The sequence below is a fragment of the Cladosporium halotolerans genome (assembly GCF_011745625.1).
Source record: "Cladosporium halotolerans strain TM138-S3 chromosome Unknown Sca7, whole genome shotgun sequence".
Lineage (NCBI taxonomy): Eukaryota > Fungi > Ascomycota > Dothideomycetes > Cladosporiales > Cladosporiaceae > Cladosporium > Cladosporium halotolerans.
The window spans coordinates 91,066-110,275 of NW_027191458.1; the positions used below are offsets into that span (position 1 = coordinate 91,066).

Here is a 19,210-nt window from a genome sequence, read left to right on the forward strand (position 1 = left end):
CTGCACAGCAGCAGCAGCAAAAGGAGCAGCAACCAACAACGACACTCGCGCCACCACCAAACCGCGAGTCCTCCGTCGAGCTCCTAGACTCCGCCGACGAAGCGCTCTTCGACTCCCACCCACCCTCTCCCTCACCGCCTCCCCAGCCGCTACCCGACTCAGCAGACGACGAAGAAGACCTCTACGCGGCCCCCACGCCACCCCACACCTCCTCCCTCGCGCTCCCCTTCCCTCCCGCGCCCGCCGCGCCGCCCGCGCCAGTCGCGCACATGACGCCTCCGCCGCGGCAGCCGTCGGTCGTAGTGACGCCGCCTGGCGGGGGGCAGGCGCGGCCGATATTCACGGCTGAGGGGGAGGACAGGGCGGAGCTGGAGGCGAAGTTGAAGGCGTTGAAGAAAAATTCTGGGTTTTTGGGGGTGCCGGAGGAGGTGTGGGAGGAGCAGGAGGAGGGGGATTTCGAGGGGTTGTATGATGAGGAGGGGGATGGGGACGGTGGTAAGCAGGCTAAGGTGGAAGATGACGGCGAGGAGGACCTGTATGGAGATGGGAATGGGGATGAGGCGGGAGAGGTGGAAGAAGCTGAAGTTGCAGACGTCGAGCAGCAGGAGCCGCAGAGCGATCAGCCTACGACGGAGTTGGAGTCGCCGTGGAATCCGAACTCCCACGAAGACGAGGACGCGTGGGCTGAATTTGATCGGAATGCAGGAGGACCTTGGGGTGATGACGCAGAGTTTGAGATCAACGAAGAGGAGTACGAAGGGAAGGACTTGGGAGACTTTTGATGAAGGGCACTAGAAATGATCCGAGTAATGTTAATGAATCGATCTATCATGTGTTGTACGGAGAAGCTGGCTAGCTATGCTGTACCCCGTGGGTATTTAGAGGATAATTTCCACAAGACGACCACTCCCGTTTCTCGGTGTCGTATTGCCTTTCCAGTGTGTTCGTAACCAACGAGGAAATCACTTAGACCCCCTGAACCGCCTACGTGGCAGACGAGGGTGTTTCGTGTTTCCTGAAAGAAGCTTTTTGACGTGACGAGCGAGCCTCTCGCACGACTTGTGGGCATGAAGTATGATACGGCCAGCTTCTCGCTTGGTCTCCTAGAGTCTTGGGGAGGCGCGCCGTTGTTCGCTATACATGACCCCAGGTACGACTTTGCTGTTTAGTTGGTAGTGCTCACTGTTTGCCCCGGCGAACACTTTCATATCGTGAGCTCTATTTCCTGCGAGATGAGAATTCTCGGCGGTTTGGTCCTTAGTGTGACCGTCAGAGACGCCAGACCCGTCATGTTTGAGACTTCTAATCATCGAACTTGATGCCCTTGGGGGCCAGATCGATGGCGCCGCCACGGTAGGAGCCTGAGAGGAGGTTAGTCAAGAATTCAATGATACTGGAAAAGTGATTGGATTGCAACTGTAACTTACCCCTCTTCTTCTTGTTCTTCTCCTTGGTAAACCCTTTGCCCTTAGTGACGATCAGGTCGCGGTGGGCTCTCTCAGCGTAGTCGTACGGGACGTAGGCGTTGCTTCCGAACTTGGGGTCGACATATTGGTCGGCAGAGATGCGGGAGAAGGGGACGTTCTGCTTCTTGCCGTTCTTGGTGGTAACGGTGGTGACAGCAGCTGCGGCCTTGGGCTTGCCGCCGTCGATCATAGCGAGACGGGCCGGGTGCATGCCGCCGTTAGAGTCCTCCGCAGACGTAGTCTCAGCAGAGGTATCGGCAGAGGTGGTAGGAGCGGCCTCAGGAGAAGGGCGGCCGAGAGTGGCAGATGATGATGAGTGATCGCTTGCGGGCTTCTTGCTCTTCTTCTTGTCGTCCTTCTTGTTGTCCTTCTCCTCGTCCTTCTTCACGTCTTTCTTCACGTCTTTCTTCTCGTCCTTCTTGTCGCCCTTCTTGTCGCCCTTCTTCTTGACATCCTTCTTCGGCGCAGGCTCAGCCTCGCTCTCGCTAGAAGACTCACTGCTGCTGGAGTCACTTTCGCTAGAGGAGCTGGCAGAGCTGGAATCGCTGCTGGAATCGCTGCTGGAGTCGCTCTTGTCCTTCTTCACGACCTTGGCTTTCTTCGCTGGAGGAGCATCGCTTTCAGATGACGAGTCGCTGTCGGAGGATGAATCCGAAGAGGAGTCGGAGCTCGAAGCGCTGGAGGATGACGGGGTAGGAGAGCGCTTGCGCTTGATAGTCTTGGCCTTGGGCTTCTTCTCGGCCTCACTCTCAGGACTGCTGTCAGAGCCATCGTCGGAGGAGACGGCGGCCTTGATGTCGAGGATCATTTCTTCGTCGGAGTCGGAGTCGGAATCGGAGGAAGAAGAATCGGACGAGGAGTCGGAGTCGTCGCTCTCACTGTCGGAAGAGGCGCTAGAGCTGTCGTCGTTGACTGCGGCCTTGCTTCCCTTCTTGCTCTGCCAGTCGTGCCACAGCTGGGTCAGAGCCGGAACAGAGCCATCCTCAATTGTCTTCTTGAATGCCTTGGTATCAATCTCAAATCCATCGCCCTTCGCCTCTTTCTCAATCGCCTTGAGCGTCTTCTTGAAGCCGATCGCAGACAGGAAATCGGCGACCTGGTTGAGAACATCGTTCACCTTAGGAGCCGAAGCGTCGCCGAAGGTCCAGACATCGTCGCCGAGCTGTTGGTTTGCAGCCATCTTGCCGGTGGATGCGGAGTGTGAGGTGGTTGTCGTCGGTGGGTCGGTATGTGCGACTTGGAGGCAGAAAGCGCGGTCTTGCCTCGAAAAATTTGTGGATCGGCGCTAGCGCAGCGCCTCTCCGCGATGCAGGCACGGCAGGGTCCATTTTTGACATGTGGGCGGCAATGAGCCGCGCTATCGTCTGAAGTGAACGGTGCCATGGGTGCACGTGTTAATCATCAGATGACTTCCTCATTCGTTTGACATAGCGAAGCTCGCTGCGCGACATCAGTGAAAACTTCATCAGTGAGCATTTATAATGGAGAGAAGTAACTTCCATGTGACAAGGGAAGGCGGTTTTCATGCGCAATGCAATTACTATTAATCTATCACCAAATTTCTAAGACGTCCAAAGGCCCCAGTCTCTACTTTCGGCTTATCATTTGCAATAGCGGACAGTCATCCAAGCCAAAACTCATAAGCGATCGATAGGGCAATAAGAGACCCAAACTCCATTCATATGCATCATTAAAACATCGTTCGCATGTGATCATACGATTCAGATGCCATCAATCAAACTCCAAACGATCTCTGATCAACCGGCATTGGCACAGCTCAATGTCCACCAAAGCCCGGTCCGAAAACAATCTCTCCCTTCAGACATTGCGTGCCAGCAGCGACTCGCTGGAACTTGACTTCGCCCCAGTTGCAAAGACCCCATTGCTCGGGGCCATTACAGACGAGTTTGCCATCGATCGGGCAGGGTGCACTGCCTACGGGACGTGGGACAGGGACAGCGACTGGCATCGGTACGCCTGAGGGAGCAGCGTATCCGCCTTGTGGAGAGCCAGTGCCGGTTGCGAAAGGCGCCGGAACGGCGTCTGCTTTTGCGGATTGAATGGGAGAGGCGGTGGCGAGGGCAGTGAGACCAGCGAGTAGGATGACAGTGGCGTGCATGCTGGTCTTGTGGGATATCGTTATGCTTTTGCTCGAAGTTTGATGCTGTAGCGACCGTTGATATAGTGGTACACCGATGATTGTTTGAGCCTGGTTGGTGGATTGAGAAGAGTGTATCGTGGGAGACCGAAGCATCATATATCAAGTGTCGTGAGGGACTGAAATAGCAATAGACCCAAGTGCACACGCAATCAACCTACCACACAGCCCAACACAAGGCCCCCATCAGCAAGCCGCCACATGCTGTAGGGCTGAGCTGGGACATGCAGAGCCTCCTGCGATCGTCATCCGATGGCGTGAGTAAGATTCTTCTATCATCACTCGGCTGTGCAACGCGCACTCATAAGAAGCTTTGAAGTAGTGTCAATCGTGGCTGTGTAGCGAAAACTGAAGGCCACGACAAGACGCCACAAGGACACACGTACAGCTGCGGCCTCGGCAACTTTACCGAGGATCTGTAGAGACACGCATAACACAGGTCGTGCTTATGCAAAGAGCACTGCAAAGGATAGCCTGGTTTGATGGTCGGGAGGTAGAGATGTGAGCACGGCAGTTCCGCCACGCCGCCTGCGACGAGTGAGGCTGAGCGAGCCAAGGAAGGTCGGTCTGTCAGGTTCCGGAGTGCCGACCCCCATGCAAGGCTCACTGGCACACCCAACATCCTGCCACTCCTGCTCATCGACAAATGACTTCTGTTGCTGCGTACGCTTCCACGTAAAAGGCGCGCCCATCGGGTAAGCGCAGATTTCACGTGACGAAATGATCAAAATGGAACGCAGCTTCGTTTCAGTGATTTCCGTGACGCGTCAAGTCTTCGGGAATTTGTGAATGCTGCACGCTTATACTAAAGATCAAAAGATGCCGTCGGTATATGACTATGGTCACGATTGATGGAGGTGAATGGAAAGGTACCAGGGACGACGATAAGCCTTACTTGGTTAAATCAACCTGTGATATCCCCACCTGCTCGGCGTTCGAGCGGGAAAAGAGGTCACTTGTCATGGCGAGGCCGGCCTTACTCCTCCATTAGGTACCTGGGTACGGTCTTTGGCATTATGCGAGCCTTGCTGATCACACGGCTAGCGCGCATGGCTTCTAAACAACTTTGGAAAGGGAGATGCTAGGTTCTCGAAACAGACCACACCTCTCGTTTACTGGTCCAAGGTCAGGAGAGGAAACTCAGTACTGATCCTCATCAATGTTGCTCGTTTGAATCACTGTCGATAAGCCTGGCGCAGAATTCTCATGATCTCGTTTCGTCTGATTCATCCGACCCAGCGTCCGCCATGTGGGGTTTAATGGAGGCCAGCCCTTGTCGATTCTCCTGGGTTAGGCTCAAGTGTTCTGGTGTCTCGAGAATTGCAGCCGATGAAGACTGGAAATATGACCGCATCCGCTGCATGCCCAGAAATCGTGCTGATTACCCCAAGCAATCGTCGAGGCCATCAGTCATTCTTCCGTTGAGTGTTGCATACAGTGCTTGCCCTTTATGCCCAAGTTTCGATGCATTGGCGCTTGTTGTTCCACAAACGCAACTGAACGTCCCGTCCCACGTAGCCATGCATGTACCACTTTCTGCGGCTGTGAGTTGCCAGCGCTTTTTGTCTCAAGCCCGCGCGAGACATGCTCATGTCCGGATGTAAACATCAGCTCAAAGCTTTCTAGTTGCCCTTGTTCTTCCTGACCTCTTCCGCAACTTTCCTAGCACCCTCCACAATCAATCCGTGCTCGACAGTGTGTATCCTCTCCTCCAGCTCAGCCAAAGACTTGCACCCTTCCATGTCGACCTCTCGCTGGCAGATTGGCTCACCCTCATCCACAGCAGCAATGACATAGTGTACCATCACACCAGTCTTCGTTCTCTTGCCCTCCTCGAACTCCTTCCACGCCCTCTCAATGCATCCCGCTCCGACCAAGTCACCGTGCAACGCAGGATGCAGATTGATAATCTTAACGCCTGCCTTCTCTAGCGGCTCCAGGAATTTGCCCGTCAGAATTCGCATGAATCCAGCGCAGACGACAAGGTCCGGCCTGTCTTGCAGCACCAGCGCAGCAAGATCAGCGTCGTAGGCTTCGCGTGCACTCTGGAAGGCCGGGCTGCCGCTGGGGTCGGGGAAGCGCTTCTTGTAAGGCAAAATGCCAAGTGTCGAGGTCGGAATGCCGGCGGCTGTCGCTCTTTGCAGACCGTAGGCGGATGCTCGGTCGGAGATGACTCGTGTGAAGGTATTGTTTGGGAGAGTGGGCGGGGTGCTCGTTTTGGCATTGATGAGGGCTTGCAGGTTGCTGCCAGAACCGGAAATAAGGACTGCAATCTTCGCGGGAGAAGACATTTTGCGTTGTTGCAGGATGTCGTACGTGTGCAGTCTTGTTATGCTTTCCAGTGTTTCTCCAAAATCTCGGAGGGGTAACAATCTCCCCACCAAAGGTTTTGGTGACTGGGCGAGTTAGGGCCGAACAAGCTCGCGGGCCGCGCCGTCGTCTGGGGCCGCACATGAGGCACTAGCCACCAATGTCTAGCGTGTCATGACCGCGAGGTGTCAATCAATGACGTCCACCGTTGCTAAATGGTGCGTCGTGATTAACAAACAGACCAGGTAGGTGTTTATATCACCGCTGCGGCGTCGGATCTCGCGCTCTCTTTCTTTTTTTATTCTTTCCTCAATCCCATTGAATTACGACCATTGTCTCAAACCGCAACATCCACTTGACATTACACCAATCGAGCAGATCGCCCCAATGTCTCACTTCACTACCCGGAATATGCTCCTAGCCGCTGGCGGTCTCGGTGCTTTAGCGATGTTCTTTCCTAGAACTGCGAAGACCGTATCATCAAAGGAGTGAGTATGAACTGCCAATCACATGGTTCGGGTCTATCTTGCTGACGTCACATCCAGCAGCATCTTCGAGACACAAGGTGTGAAGAACGTCGGCTCCAGATACGCTGCGCAAGGTGGCTCAAACACTCATCAGCCTGGCGTGGCTACCCCTAGAGGTATGCGACAACTTATTGTCATGTCCCCCTTCTATACATGAGCATGAACTTGTGCCACCTGAAGAAGTCTATTCTGACCCAGAATCTCTCGAAATTAGGCAACCCAGACAACACGATCTCATACCAAGAGCACGAAAAGGGACTCGCAACACCGCCTTTCGAGAACTCGCAGTCCGATCAGAAAGTTGGATACTCCAGCGCCCCTGCCGCTCAGTTTTACAAGGCTACTGCCGGCAATGAGAAGGGCAAATAAAGGACGCATCACTTTCGGGGAATCTTGCGCTTTGACATGAAACACTCAGCGGGAACACTCGCATATGTACGATGTATGATGGACATGATGGAAGGGAGTTGGAAGAACCAGCTTTGACTATTACGGGCGTTTACGACTATTGTTCTTTCTACAGCCCGGGTTCCTTCGTTTGTTAAAATAAGATTCTGTGGCGCATGCAGACGTTCACTCATCCGAAAATACGAGGCAACTTCATACTACTGCGAGTGGAATCTGTAGTTTCGTGTCGCCCCAGAATGTGAGAAGCACAGTATCCGACCTGCCTCTGATATCTTCAAATTTGCGCTGTAATAAATAGTACCGTCACCTTTCCACTATCGAGGAAAAGCTTTCACCTGGCGAAGGGAGAACAGTGGCTGCCTGTGTAATCAGACTACTTGACAGCTACCTCATTGACACCCGCCATGCAGGCTGCACGACATCTAAAGCCGCAGACACAGCCTGCCTGCGCCTCGTGTGGGGCTATTCAGCTTCAGTCCTGCGCTGTCACCAACATAATCTTCGCTTTTGTGCACTTACTCTTTGACTCTACTTGCAATCTGCCAATCTCTCGGGGGTATCATTACCACTTCCGACATGGCAGAGATCTTTGCTGCAGTAGCCAGCGGCGCCGGCCTCGTCTCGCTTTCGATACAGCTCCTCGAAAGCAGCCGTAAGCTGAAGGAGCTCTACAGCAACAGCAGAGAGGCACCAGACACAGTGGACAACCTTTACTTCGAGCTGGAAACTTTGTCTCTGCAGCTTCGCCGCTTAGAACGCCACCGACAGCACGACCACCTCGATACGGAGCTCCATCGCTGCATCACCATATGTGAGAAGAAACCCCTTCGAGTTCGAGAGGTGATCGACCAGATGGCTCGATACATACGGAAATCGTCCGGGCTCGGCAGACTGTACACCGCATTCAAAGAGCCTGAGATGAGGAAGTTGCTTGAGGACTTGGAAAAAGCGAAGAGCTCGCTGAGCCTTGCGTATGCAAGCTATTGCCAGTAGCGACTCACCATCGCCCTGGACTAGACGAATCCTGCTGACGTGAGATACCAGATCTTGGAATATACACCACACTTCGAATCATGCCGCAGGTTTAGTACGGTATGGCGAAATGCTCTCAATACTGCAGCAACAAAGTTCCCCACACAAGACGTCCATTTCCTCGTTGGCGCAGACTGTGCAAGCTCCCGATGGTCTGAAAGTCCCTGCGGGCAGGCAAAAGAATTCATCTTGTCAGCTTACAAATCCCGTTGCGAGAGAGCACTCTGCCATCGTCAAAAATCACTATGAAGATCGTCTGCTTAGTTCCAAGCGTCGCCTGTTGAGTCTCAGCATAAGCCCGCCTCTATGGCTCACAAGGAGGACATGGCATTTGGCAGTCTGCGAATCTCAAGGCTCCTGGACCATCAAAATTGACCCGATCAGTCTTCGGCCATTTCATGATATCGTTTTTAAGTTTGTCACCCAGGGTGACACAATGATGGTACGAAAGCTCCTCGATGCAGGCGAGCTGTCTATCAGGGATCATATGCTTTCGCTCGGCGAAGGCATCAACATATTTGCTGTGAGCCAAAATCTGTCATAGCTCAGCTGAGTGTGACTGAAAAAAGCAAATACATTCCAGTTGGCCGCCATTTCCGGTGAAGTCGAACTGTGTGATTTTTCATTAAATAGATGCGAAACCTTTCGTGGCATCGATTCCGGATTCTCGTCCTTTCTGAACGGGCTCCCGCGTCATCGTTATACAACGCCAGCAGTCGTAGACCTACTGGTCTCAAATTACGGCATTCACATGGATTTCGATGTTAATGTTCTGGTCGAAACCTCGATACCACCCATCTGGGTACGCATTGGTCCTACGACACTGATGCACCAACGGGGCCTACTCGATCATCTGCCCATTCCGGAACGTCTTCGCCTCGCAATGGAGCTCTAGACATCAGAAGATTTCATGCATGCCATTGGCTCTGCAGACTGGAATGCTTTGGCTCATTGCTCTACGTTCTCTGGCCGAACAGCACTGCATTGGGCTGCAAGCCACTGTGTGAGGGGGTTAGATGATACCGAGCATGGTGAATACCCGACAAAGTCAATTGAGATCTCTAATTTCATTGCAAACCTACTTCGCGCTGGAGCTCCTCCGCATGCTTTGGATGCAGACGGCGAAACTCCTTTGCTTAATCTCATGTCCGTTACTGCGTACCGCACTCACAGCATGGTACGGTTTCAGAATCACTGCAGTCGGGCACTGGGGATTTGGAGTAGCATCCTCGAAGGTTGAGCACAAGATCACGTGTGGACATCTTGCAATATCAACCAATCCCTGGGTCAGTTTTATATCATTCTATAGATCAATCTGTCACTTGCTGGAAGCCAACTGATTGCGATGGAACTACAATATGCTGGCAGCGTGTCAGGACTGTGTACACCCGGCCAACGCTGCTACGATCTCTGGCACCGGCGCATACTGAAACTTTGTATAACGCTTCGATTGCACTACACATGTTTCATTGTACTCAAGACGATCACGGAATGATGCAGGCGGTGATTCGGAGGAACGAAAACTTGATCGATCGAAGCTGCGCGAGGCGGCGTCGCAGTGCTTCCGCACCACCCCTCTGGAAATACACCACTGGACACTTGTTTCGCGAGTACAATGATTATTTTTGCAAATCAAGCCCGCATCTGCGAGACTGGCAAGTTGCCATGTTCAAATGCCCGTTGACAGCAACATGGTGCCTTTCAGATCGTTCCGGAGACATCAGGAAATCAGCCAGAGACTGCATGAACGGGCGTCATGGCGTACATGGACTATTGAACAGTAGGCGAACCTTGCTGCTGTGTGAGTTTCGTCAAGACCAGGAACGAGAAAGGCTTCGGAGAATTGTTGAGATATGAGCACCAATTCAGAGTACTGAGTTGAGGAGCAAATTGGAAGAGATTCGCCATTGAAGAGTTGAATCAGCAATGCGTTAGTGTAGTCGTGAGCGCGACTTGATAAAGGCCGCAGTTTAGCGATGCCCAGCACTCATTTTCTTGTCAAGAGCCAGCCAGCTAGAACATCTTCGACCACCTGCATTGCTTACGTTGGTGGAGACCACGACGGATTCCGGATCAGAATCGTTCATGCATTGGGATCCTCCGTCTCAGCTTTCCGATTGCTCATCGCGATTAGTTCCTCCCCCACAGCTTTCTCCAGCGCTCCAATTGCTTCAGTCATCCGAATCCGGCCTCCCCACGTATGCATCGCAAGACCCAGCATCGGAAGACGTCGCAGCGTGCGCCCACTCAAGCACAGCCCCTCACATTTCTGCGCGAGCTCCCAAATACGCTGTCCCGGGCTTAGTGGGTTTTGACGTTGAGCCATGAGCGCACTCGCCAGCGTAGGGATCTCATGATCCTGTTCATGGCATTGATCGCCCTGTATCATCGAAGAAGCAGGTATATGTGCAAATTCCTTCGTTTGAGGCGGGGTTCGGGTCATGACTGTGTGGCGTCTTTTACGAGTTGGCGACGACTGTTGAGTCCTCGGTGCCGAAGGTGGCGGGGATGAGGTCAATGTTCCATTAATATGCGGGACATCTTCGATGTCGTTAACGGAGAGCAACTCAGATCTGACTAGCTCGTTGAGGCAACCACGGAAGATGTTGTAGACCGCCGCCTTCGATGGGCATGGGATGTACTGCTTGATGTCGACGCGATCAAGGAAGGCAGGGTCCTGCAACTGGAATCAGCAGCTAGCTTGAAACGAAGCTCTTGAATTGACGCACGATCGCTTCAATGAGGTTGCTGGTGCAGCACACCAAGATGTTCGGAAAAGAGCGGACGCGGTCAAGGGCCGTGAGCAGCTGATTGGTAGCCTGTGATCTGGTTCAGCTGCACGTGTCTCTGGTTTCATGCGATATCTGTTCCTCATTACCCGCAAACCATCAATGCATTCATTGCCGGCTGTACCACGCTGGCGTGAAGACACAATCGTCTCAACCTCATCAATGACCACAATGACCAGTCGGGCATGATCCTTCGCAAGACCTTGAACTTCATGAAACGTGTTCTCAATCAGTTTCCCGCTTTCGCCAAAGAACTTGCTGAACAGAGCGTTTGCGTTGACCTGAACCAGTACCGCTTTCGAAAATTGATCACCAAGACGAATGCTAAGCTTTTGTGCAAGAGCGCGGCAGAGCGTACTCTTCCCACTGCCTGGCGGGCCGTGCAGGAGGCAGAGCTTGTTCCAATTGAACGTTGCGAGGTTGAGGCCTGGCTTGCCCATCATACCAACCATACGCACGAGGTAGCGGAGAAGGCGCGATGGAAGGCCATCTTCGAATACGAGGGAATCCCAATCCTCGTTCAGCGCGATGTTGGGCAGTGCGATGACTCGGGAACGGGCGCTTTGAGGATCACTATCACGCTTGATGCTACGGCGTATTCCTGAATCACTTTCTGAGTGGAGTACGTAAGTCTGGCAGTCGAGGACGGTGTCTGCCAAAGAGTAGTATCCAGTGGGCTCAAGCGGTCCAGTGAAGTCGGCAATGTCGATAGATCCTACATGCTCTAGGTGCTTGGTGTCCTGATAACCAGCTAATTTGCCGAAAGTGACGGTGGCATAGTTTTCTTGGATCCACTCAGCAGCTGCCTTGCGCGTCGCTTGGTGAGCGTCTATGGGGCTACCCGACGACTTTAACAGATGGATCTCGATGTGCAGTGTCGGAGTTAGTAGTGTTGCAGTGGCCATCGTGAAGGTGTCGGAGCTCGGAAGCATGAGGTCTTTTTCGTCCGTTGTGTTGGCCGGGACGTCTTGAGCTGAAGTAAAGGTGAGGTCTGCTAACAGTCGTGCCTGCCTCAGCCAGCGAAGCTCAGGGGCGACTTCACCTCATGGCTCAAAATGGAGTGCTCCAATTGAGCAGAGGGTGTGGCCAATGTAAGGTAGAATCTCGAAGACAGACCAGACAGTCATTAACTTTTGTTGCAAGCTGTACGATGTTCCATGTGAAGTTCGGCCGCCCTGTAGTTCTATTCGGAATATTTTGAGCATATACATCCTACTCTCCGGAAAATCATCAGGTCAGATCTAGTCTTGTCGTCGCCTGAACACGCTGACCAGACTCACGGTAGAATCTTTGAGATGCATCTTGGCCTCATAAATCGTGCAATCGTCATCTCTATTATCATTGAAGACTCGCTACGAGCCTTTTATTCAGGAAGCAGGCCTCTAACACCACGAGCGGGAGATGGAGTGCGTCTGGATCTACAACCATAAGAGTGTCGGGCAAAATACCGAGCTCGGCTAGAGCGTGTGTCTATGCATTCGATGCTCTCATGATGTGACAGAGCGCTGTTTCTGGAACCATAGAATTGAGAAGCCGGGAGCATTACCACAAAGCGGGTCGCTTAAAAAAACAAGAAGCAATCGATAGCCGTAACTGATGTGTGAGTTGTGGTCCTTTGAGTGAGAGGTCCTGCAGAGTGAAACATTCGGGCCCTTGGGCGCAACTTTGGCGCACGGGGCATTTCCGAGCGCGTCGACAACGGCTGTTCGTGCCCTTGGTGTCGAAGCACAGCAACACTCTTCCACCTGAATGCCGGCTCTTGACAGCAGCGTCAAGCAATGTGGATAGTGCCACTGTGCTGCAACATTCAAAACCAAGTCTGTGTAATGCATTTGTGACGGCAATACAAGTTGGCAAGGGCACTTGGCGACAGTTCAGGATCTCCATTCGAGACATGCGACACGTGATCTTTCTAGCGACTAGCACGGCAAGATGCTTGCGGCCAAGACGTGCAGTACATAGCATCTCTGGCAGAGCTTTCTCGGTCTCCTCCTGTGCCCTTCGTACCCTCAAGCCCTGGTCTGAGGCCGAGAGCCAAAAGGTACAAGATCTCCTCGAGCAGGGCCTCTCATCCGGACGAATCGCGAAGCAACTCGAGAACCGCACGTTCTACGCCGTACGTCGTCACCTTGCCAAATCACGGAGAACGCCTGGAGAGCGAGCAGGCAGCTCGACCAAATCATGGACCCCGGAAGAAGACAAAATTCTGGCTTCCAAACGCGCCGCAGGCTTGAAGCATGCGGAAATTCTCCCTTCGCTGCCCGGACGGAGTATCGAAGCCGTTCGCCAGCGCTGGCGGTTATATCTTCGCAATCGATCTGAGAACTCTGAAAGCCGGAAAGGCTCTTGGACAGCCGAAGAGCTTGAACGTCTGATTGATCTTAGGGTCAAGCAATTGCAATCTTTTCAAGACATCGCGAAGGAGCTGAAACGCTCAGTAGGCTCGGTCCGAGCGGTTTGGCATTTCAGAGCACGGCTTCAGGTTCCCCAAGTAGTGCAGGAATCTCTTCGGCGCCAACCTGGGTGGACTGTCGAAGACGACGAACTCCTCATTTCCCTTGCTAGCAAGAAGAAGCTGACACGCCCTGACATCGCCGCTCGATTTCCGGGAAGGAGTGTCCAATCCGTCGAATCTCGGCTTGAGTCCCTCCAACACCGATTGAAGTGGAAACAGAGATCTTCGAGAAAGGAAGTAGCCGCCATCAAAAGTGCCTTAGAGCCAGTGCTTGGGGGAACGGCTACGATTGAGCAGGTATTCGAGCAATTTCCCACTTTCAAGCAAAAGACAATCCGCGACATTCGGCGTCGGATGCGGCTTGGACTGTACAAAACATAGGACAAATCCTTAGGCAGTGAAGATTTCGGACCGGAAGACGATGTAATTACCACACTAGAGCCTACCGCAAAGATGCATGACGATGAATGCAACTCAGCTATAAGTCACTTGCTTCTTAGTCAAGTCACGCACTATCTGTTCCAACTCGTCCCGCTTTCGCTTCTTCTCTGCAGCTTCGTTGCCACTACCTTGAGCGAGTTCCTTTTCCTCCTGCTCGACTAAAGCGTCTTCCCAAGTTCTGGGACGCCAACACCTGATCGAACCATCGGTATGCGCTGAGTAAAACTCAACTTCATGTGCACGCCACGCCAGCGAAGTCGTCCGGTTCTTCAAATTTCGCATGCTCGGAGCAGGGCCTGCGGGTGCGGCTTGGCCGACGACGCGAAGCCGACGTTGAAGTGTGCCGGCATGCAAGTCGAAGCTCAAGATTTCTTGCGGGCTTGGAAAGAAGATTGTTTCTGAGCCGACCGGCGATAGGTGGCTTGGGGCAAGCATGGGAATGAGGGAAGTGTTCTGCCCATTCCTGATAGAAGGCCCAAAGTTCGCTAGTGTGTTTGCTCCAGTGGTCATATCCCAAACTCGCATGCGCTCGTCCAACCCGGAAGATACAAGGTGGTGGCCATCCTCCGTCCATACGATTCCGTTTACTGCACCCACATGCGCTCTGCCGCGTTCTCTCCTTCTGGCACCGGTGCCCTTACCGTCGTAGCCTGCTATTCCGATACTGTCTTCCATATCTAGCACGCCTAAGCTGCTAGCGCTTCGGCGAATATCCCATAGCCTGACAGACCCATCAGAGGCACCGCTCGCGAGGATGTTCTCGTTCTTGGGATGCCAAGTCAACGTTAGGACGGATCCAGAGTGGCCAGCGAGTGAATGCGCGCTCGCTCCTGATTGCAAATCAACAAGCCGGACGGCGGGATGCTGTGAACCGCAGGCGACCAGCAGGTGCGAAGCCACATCGGACGTGGCGTGAGAATATACTCTCGATCCCAGATCGAATTTTCCCGAAGCCTGCAATGTCTCTGAAGAAAAGATCTTCAAATGGTGGTCGTAGCCGCTGGTCAAGAAAGCGAGGGAATCGAAGGGAAAATACGAGACGTGATTTATGCCCAAACTGGCTGTCGTCGACGTTCTCACTGCATGGCCGAGCGGCAAGTGTGTGACAGGCTCCCCTGGGGCTGTTGTTGCGGCTTCAAGATCCCATATGGCGACCGATGAATCAGCGCCACCTGAGAGCAAGTAGCGTCCCTCAAACCGGTCGATGGCGATGCTGTTCACCCCCGCGGCATGGGCGATCGAGCTTGGCCTCACCGGTCGTTTTGTTTTGCTGTCTGCAGAGTCATCTCCGCTACCTGAGTGTCCCGCATTGCGAAGGCTGAAGCTCACGTCAGGCGCCGCTTGTATGGTGGCTAACAGCCTTTCATTCTGGGCTTTTTGGAAGGCATGTGAGTCGACGGAGCCGAGCTGGAGATTGAGAAGGAATGAGTTCATCCATGCAAAAGACTCATTCTCCTGTGCCGGATCAGATCATGAATTTTGAGTGTTTGTTACTCACGCGTGAGCGAGAAACCGAAGGTAGGTCGTGTTTCGAGGTGTCTCTATGCGGTCACCCGCGCCAGAGAGGCCCGAGCTTTGTCAGCCAGTGATGCGGTCACTTTGACCCCACGCACCAGAGCAATCAGGGCCCTTCAACTTTCTTGCTCTTTGTTGGAGGTCCTTTATGCCAGACCAGCTACACATTTTCTGAAAGCCATTGTAAACGTTTGATACCGCTGCACCTGCTTATTAAACGTCTCTTATTCTTCCGTACCATTTGCTCCCATTTCGCATCTTCACCAAACCCACAAATCGGATTGCGACACATCACAACGCGAAATGGCTTCTGCTTCTGCGCAAGGCCCACAGGACTCGGCTAGCACGAGTACAAGAGGGGGTGGTCGCGGGAGAGGGAGAGGGTCTCGTAATCGCGGCGGTGCAGCTATGGAGAGTGGTAGCAGCATAGCCGAAGGTGGAGAGGGAGGCAATACTCGCGGTCGCGGAAAAGGCAGAGGTCGTGGCAGAGGACGCGGAAACAGAGACAGGGCACATTCGCAAGGACAAGGCTCGGTTTCTGCTCAAGATCAGAACGCAGCTCCTATATCACAACCTGTCAGCCGCCCCGTCAAGGACGCACCAAACGCCGGAGCTGAAGATGATGACTCGGACGTTTGCTTTATCTGCGCCTCGCCTGTCGATCACCACAGTGTAGCGCCATGCAACCACAGGACCTGCCATGTCTGCGCTTTAAGATTGCGCGCTCTTTACAAGACCAAGGCATGCGCGCATTGTCGCACCGAATCGCCGACAGTGATCTTCACAGACGATGCTGAGAAGCGGTTTGAGGAGTTCCAGACCAATGATTTCTTCAGAAAGGACGACAACATGGGCATCAGCTATGAGAAGCAGGAGATCTTTGAGGACACTGTTGTGCTTCTTCGCTACAATTGCCCAGACCCGAACTGTGATGCTGCTTGCCTCGGCTGGCCCGACCTGCACCGTCACGTTCGCACAGTACACCAGAAGGTCATGTGCGATCTTTGCACTAGGAATAAGAAGGTCTTTACGCATGAGCACCAGCTCTTCACCCAGCAAGAGCTGCGCAAGCACGAGAGGCACGGCGACGACACACCAGGATCCACCGAACAGACTGGTTTTGAGGGACATCCAGAGTGCGGCTTTTGCAGGCAGAGATTCTACGGCAGAGATGAGCTTTACACCCACTGCCGCGACAGGCACGAGCGTTGCCATCTGTGCGATAGAGTGACGGATGCTAACAACCCTCGCTACTTCCTCGATTACAACGCTCTGGAGCAGCACTTCAACAAGGACCACTACCCCTGTACGGATCGTGAGTGCATGGAGAAGAAGTTTGTGGTTTTCGATTCGGCTATGGATCTCAAAGCGCATCAGGTAGAACAGCATCCCAACGGCCTCACCAAAGACGCAAGAAGGGTGGACCTTTCCGGTTTCAACTACCGCTCGGAATATTCTGAGGATCGTCCTCAGCGTGGAGGACGCAGGGAAGGGCGTGGTGGGAGGGGAGGTCGTGGTAGGGACCCTAACGCAGAGGGCCCTCCTCCGACGACTTCGGCCCACATGAGCAGAGCCGAAATTGCGCACCAGCGTGCGCGGGAGATTCAGAGCGCGCAGTCGATCTCAAGTCGTACCTTTGGCGGTCAGCTCTCGCAGCCGGAGCCTCCTTCACAGGTGATTCCTCGACCCACTCACGAGCCCCGTCCTGCACAGCCCTCCGCACCTGCTCCGCAAGCAGCACCTGTTAGCAGCGAGCAGCTCACACCTCAAGAGCAAGCTCGCCGACTCCGTCACGCTGCAGTCACTGAGCGCGCAGCGAATCTGTTGCGCAACGATAAGACCAAGTTAGAGGACTTTCGCGGGAGGATCTCTGCATTCCGCAATGGAACGCTCAATGCTCCAGACCTTATCGACACATTCTTTTCGCTCTTCGATACCTCCTCAAACGAGCTCGGGAAGCTTGTCAAGGAACTCGCGGACATCTTCGAGATCCCCGGCAAGCGCGATGCCCTCCTCAAGGCATGGTCAGACTGGAAAGCCATCAACGAAGACTACCCTTCGTTGCCAGGCCCTTCCGGCGGCAATGCGACATCCTCAGTAGGCATGCTCGGCGCCGGCGTCGGCTCCTCGCGCGTCCTCAAGCTCAAGAGCTCAACAGCCCAGAGCTCCAGAGGCGCAGTAGGCAGCCAACCCACATGGACCGGCTCCAAGCGCCCGCCCGCATCGACAGGTGGTCCAGCCTTCCCAGCCCTCCCAACACGAAGCAAGCCCGCAGCTCCCGCGCCCACGCCTAGCTGGCTCGCGCCGAAGCCTTCCAGCTCAGCTGGCAGCTCCGCGCGTCCCAGTCCGACTCCGAGCCGCACCCAGTCCTCGCAGAACCTCGCCAGCGGCGCCGATGCTTTCCCATCGCTGCCGGCAGCGAGGAAGCCGACTAGCACGGTCTTCTCGCCGGGCTACTCCGGCGCGGGCGTCATCAGGTCGAGCAACAGCAGCACGCCGGTGAATGCATGGAGCGGCGCAAATAGTGCGGGTGCTTCCACGCCTACTGAGGAGCCGGCTCCTCAGAGGCAGGTGAAGGGGAGAAAGGGAAAGCAGGTCATGTTCCAGTGGGGTTGATTCGAGTTTAGCATAAACGCATCAGGCGACTGTTTTCGATTTGAGCGCAAATGTAAAATTGTTCAGAGTGAATAAAGCATCAGGGCTCCTACATGGGCCAAATCTCACATGTTCATATCATTACTATTAGTCTTTCAAGTTCGTTTGAGTGCATATGAGCCGATCAAGCATAATTGTTTAAGTACCGCCAGTAAGAGAGACATCATTCGCAGTGAGACATTCCATTCATTCATGCATGCCTACAGAGTATCATTCCATGGGTATCATCCAAGGGCCGGTACAAAGCCGCCCAGTTATCACCAGTACAAGAATCGCTCGTTCCCTTTGTGCTAGCGACCTTTTGGCCATCCGCATTAGCAACAAAGATTTTCGAGCCCTGAAAAAACGCCGTCCGCTATGCACCCATCAACAGCAGAAACGCCCGGAGTCATTCGTGGCAGGTCCGAGAACCGCCGACTCAAATATCCAGCCCGCCGTTCGGCACGTTGGCCGCCATCTTCTTGAGCTCGAACTCCTTGGTGAACTCTTGGTCAAGCTGAGCGAGCTCGGTGATGAGCTCGCGACAGGCCTTGACGAGGGCGTCCTTCGGGGTGATCTCGCCGTCGGTGTGGATTCGCAGCTGGAAGGAGGCGAAAAGCGGGTGCGGGACCTTGTAGGCGGCGAAGGTGACGTGGTCGGAGCGGTACAGCTTGTCGCGCACCATATTGGCCAGGGTGTGGTCTTCTTTGTTGAAGGTGAAGAGCGCGGCATTGGCGACCTCTGTAGAGCGTTGTTAGTATGCTGAGGCAGTGTCGTTTGCGACAAGGTGGAGTGTACTCACGGGTGATGGTCTCCATCTCGACCTTCTTCTCGCCTTCTCCGAGCAGGAACAGCTCGTGTCTGTCTGGCATGTCAATTTCGGACCTTACTCTGCTGTAAGTGCTCCCATGGATGCGAACATCCATGCGATCGAAGAAGTGGGGAGTAGTGGCGGACCTCTCCCTCGGAGGCGGGGGAGGCAAGTCAGAGTGGGAGCTCGTTGAGGTGCGCCCACGCCTAGCTCTGGGCTGCTCGACCGGCAAATTGATGCGGCGACCGCTCGGCAATTTGTCCATGGTGGCATTCATGGTGAATGAAGTGTTTCCTTCTTTTGGAACGTTGCTCGTTGTGTGTTGTGGCCGCACAGGTAGGAGGTTGCGTGTTTGGTGAAAAGCTTGACGTACCTTTCGGGAGCGTTCATATTTGCGTCGCGACACCGGTCGCAGGGTGATGCACTGCGGTGGGAAGGGCAACAACGACAAGCTCACGAGGAAGGAGCGACTGGGTTGCAGGCGCGGCGACTTTGAAGTCTGGCGAAGTGAAGTCGAAGGTCGCGCGGCTGACCTTCCGCTTTGGGTGGCGTCTTCAGTTCACTGCGGAGGGGCGGAGGAAGATTAGTGCGGAGGCCAACGGTGATGACGGACTTCGATGGAGCAATGGATGCGGCGTGAATGATTACCTCGGTGCAGTTGGCC

The 19,210-nt window shown here is 54.0% G+C and overlaps 9 protein-coding genes across 9 annotated transcripts; 3 read left to right on the forward strand and 6 right to left on the reverse strand.

Moving 5' to 3' along the window:
• Positions 1-798: 798 nt before the first annotated feature.
• WHR41_02777 (uncharacterized protein) lies at positions 799-2,699 on the reverse strand. The gene is made up of 2 exons (XM_069371383.1): positions 1,428-2,699; positions 799-1,361 (listed from the first exon to the last, which is right to left on the reverse strand). Exons 1-2 carry the CDS (start codon positions 2,644-2,646, stop codon positions 1,303-1,305), a joined length of 1,278 nt encoding a protein of 425 aa, XP_069231364.1. The 5' UTR covers positions 2,647-2,699; the 3' UTR covers positions 799-1,302.
• A 544-nt stretch (positions 2,700-3,243) lies between these two features.
• WHR41_02778 (uncharacterized protein) lies at positions 3,244-3,585 on the reverse strand (the record flags this gene model as incomplete). Its single annotated transcript, XM_069371384.1, has 1 exon — positions 3,244-3,585. The coding sequence occupies one exon, from the start codon at positions 3,583-3,585 to the stop codon at positions 3,244-3,246; it is 342 nt and encodes a 113-aa protein (XP_069231371.1).
• Positions 3,586-5,246: 1,661 nt separating this feature from the next.
• Positions 5,247-5,915, reverse strand: WHR41_02779 (uncharacterized protein; the record flags this gene model as incomplete). The annotated part of the gene is made up of 1 exon (XM_069371385.1): positions 5,247-5,915. The coding sequence occupies one exon, from the start codon at positions 5,913-5,915 to the stop codon at positions 5,247-5,249; it is 669 nt and encodes a 222-aa protein (XP_069231372.1).
• A 313-nt stretch (positions 5,916-6,228) lies between these two features.
• On the forward strand, positions 6,229-7,131 carry WHR41_02780 (uncharacterized protein). Its single transcript, XM_069371386.1, has 3 exons — positions 6,229-6,422; positions 6,480-6,577; positions 6,676-7,131. Exons 1-3 carry the CDS (start codon positions 6,322-6,324, stop codon positions 6,828-6,830), a joined length of 354 nt encoding a protein of 117 aa, XP_069231439.1. The 5' UTR covers positions 6,229-6,321; the 3' UTR covers positions 6,831-7,131.
• Positions 7,132-7,301: 170 nt separating this feature from the next.
• Positions 7,302-8,445, forward strand: WHR41_02781 (uncharacterized protein; the record flags this gene model as incomplete). Its single annotated transcript, XM_069371387.1, has 2 exons — positions 7,302-7,858; positions 7,914-8,445. Exons 1-2 carry the CDS (start codon positions 7,446-7,448, stop codon positions 8,443-8,445), a joined length of 945 nt encoding a protein of 314 aa, XP_069231438.1. The 5' UTR covers positions 7,302-7,445.
• A 1,156-nt stretch (positions 8,446-9,601) lies between these two features.
• WHR41_02782 (uncharacterized protein) lies at positions 9,602-11,595 on the reverse strand (the record flags this gene model as incomplete). The annotated part of the gene is made up of 3 exons (XM_069371388.1): positions 9,602-10,578; positions 10,631-10,720; positions 10,780-11,595. The coding sequence occupies 3 exons, from the start codon at positions 11,593-11,595 to the stop codon at positions 9,985-9,987; spliced, it is 1,500 nt and encodes a 499-aa protein (XP_069231437.1). The 3' UTR covers positions 9,602-9,984.
• A 2,024-nt stretch (positions 11,596-13,619) lies between these two features.
• WHR41_02783 (uncharacterized protein) lies at positions 13,620-15,020 on the reverse strand (the record flags this gene model as incomplete). Its single annotated transcript, XM_069371389.1, has 1 exon — positions 13,620-15,020. The coding sequence occupies one exon, from the start codon at positions 15,018-15,020 to the stop codon at positions 13,620-13,622; it is 1,401 nt and encodes a 466-aa protein (XP_069231436.1).
• Positions 15,021-15,404: 384 nt separating this feature from the next.
• On the forward strand, positions 15,405-17,717 carry WHR41_02784 (uncharacterized protein; the record flags this gene model as incomplete). Its single annotated transcript, XM_069371390.1, has 1 exon — positions 15,405-17,717. One exon carries the CDS (start codon positions 15,405-15,407, stop codon positions 17,715-17,717), a length of 2,313 nt encoding a protein of 770 aa, XP_069231443.1.
• Positions 17,718-17,922: 205 nt separating this feature from the next.
• Positions 17,923-19,067, reverse strand: WHR41_02785 (uncharacterized protein). Its single transcript, XM_069371391.1, has 3 exons — positions 18,920-19,067; positions 18,538-18,596; positions 17,923-18,476 (listed from the first exon to the last, which is right to left on the reverse strand). The coding sequence occupies exons 1-3, from the start codon at positions 18,934-18,936 to the stop codon at positions 18,175-18,177; spliced, it is 378 nt and encodes a 125-aa protein (XP_069231442.1). The 5' UTR covers positions 18,937-19,067; the 3' UTR covers positions 17,923-18,174.
• Between the last annotated feature and the right edge of the window lie 143 nt (positions 19,068-19,210).

Bases quoted from the DNA above. Each gene is read 5' to 3' on its own strand.
- WHR41_02777 (XM_069371383.1), bottom strand. From the start codon at position 2,646: ATGGCTGCAAACCAACAGCTCGGCGACGATGTCTGGACCTTCGGCGAC. The intron at 1,362-1,427 runs GTAAGTTACAGT...ACCTCCTCTCAG, and splicing joins GAAGAACAAGAAGAAGAGGG to GCTCCTACCGTGGCGGCGCC.
- WHR41_02780 (XM_069371386.1), top strand. From the start codon at position 6,322: ATGTCTCACTTCACTACCCGGAATATGCTCCTAGCCGCTGGCGGTCTC. The intron at 6,423-6,479 runs GTGAGTATGAAC...CGTCACATCCAG, and splicing joins AAGACCGTATCATCAAAGGA to CAGCATCTTCGAGACACAAG. The intron at 6,578-6,675 runs GTATGCGACAAC...TCTCGAAATTAG, and splicing joins TGGCGTGGCTACCCCTAGAG to GCAACCCAGACAACACGATC.
- WHR41_02785 (XM_069371391.1), bottom strand. The intron at 18,477-18,537 runs GTGAGTACACTC...AACGCTCTACAG, and splicing joins CGAGATGGAGACCATCACCC to AGGTCGCCAATGCCGCGCTC.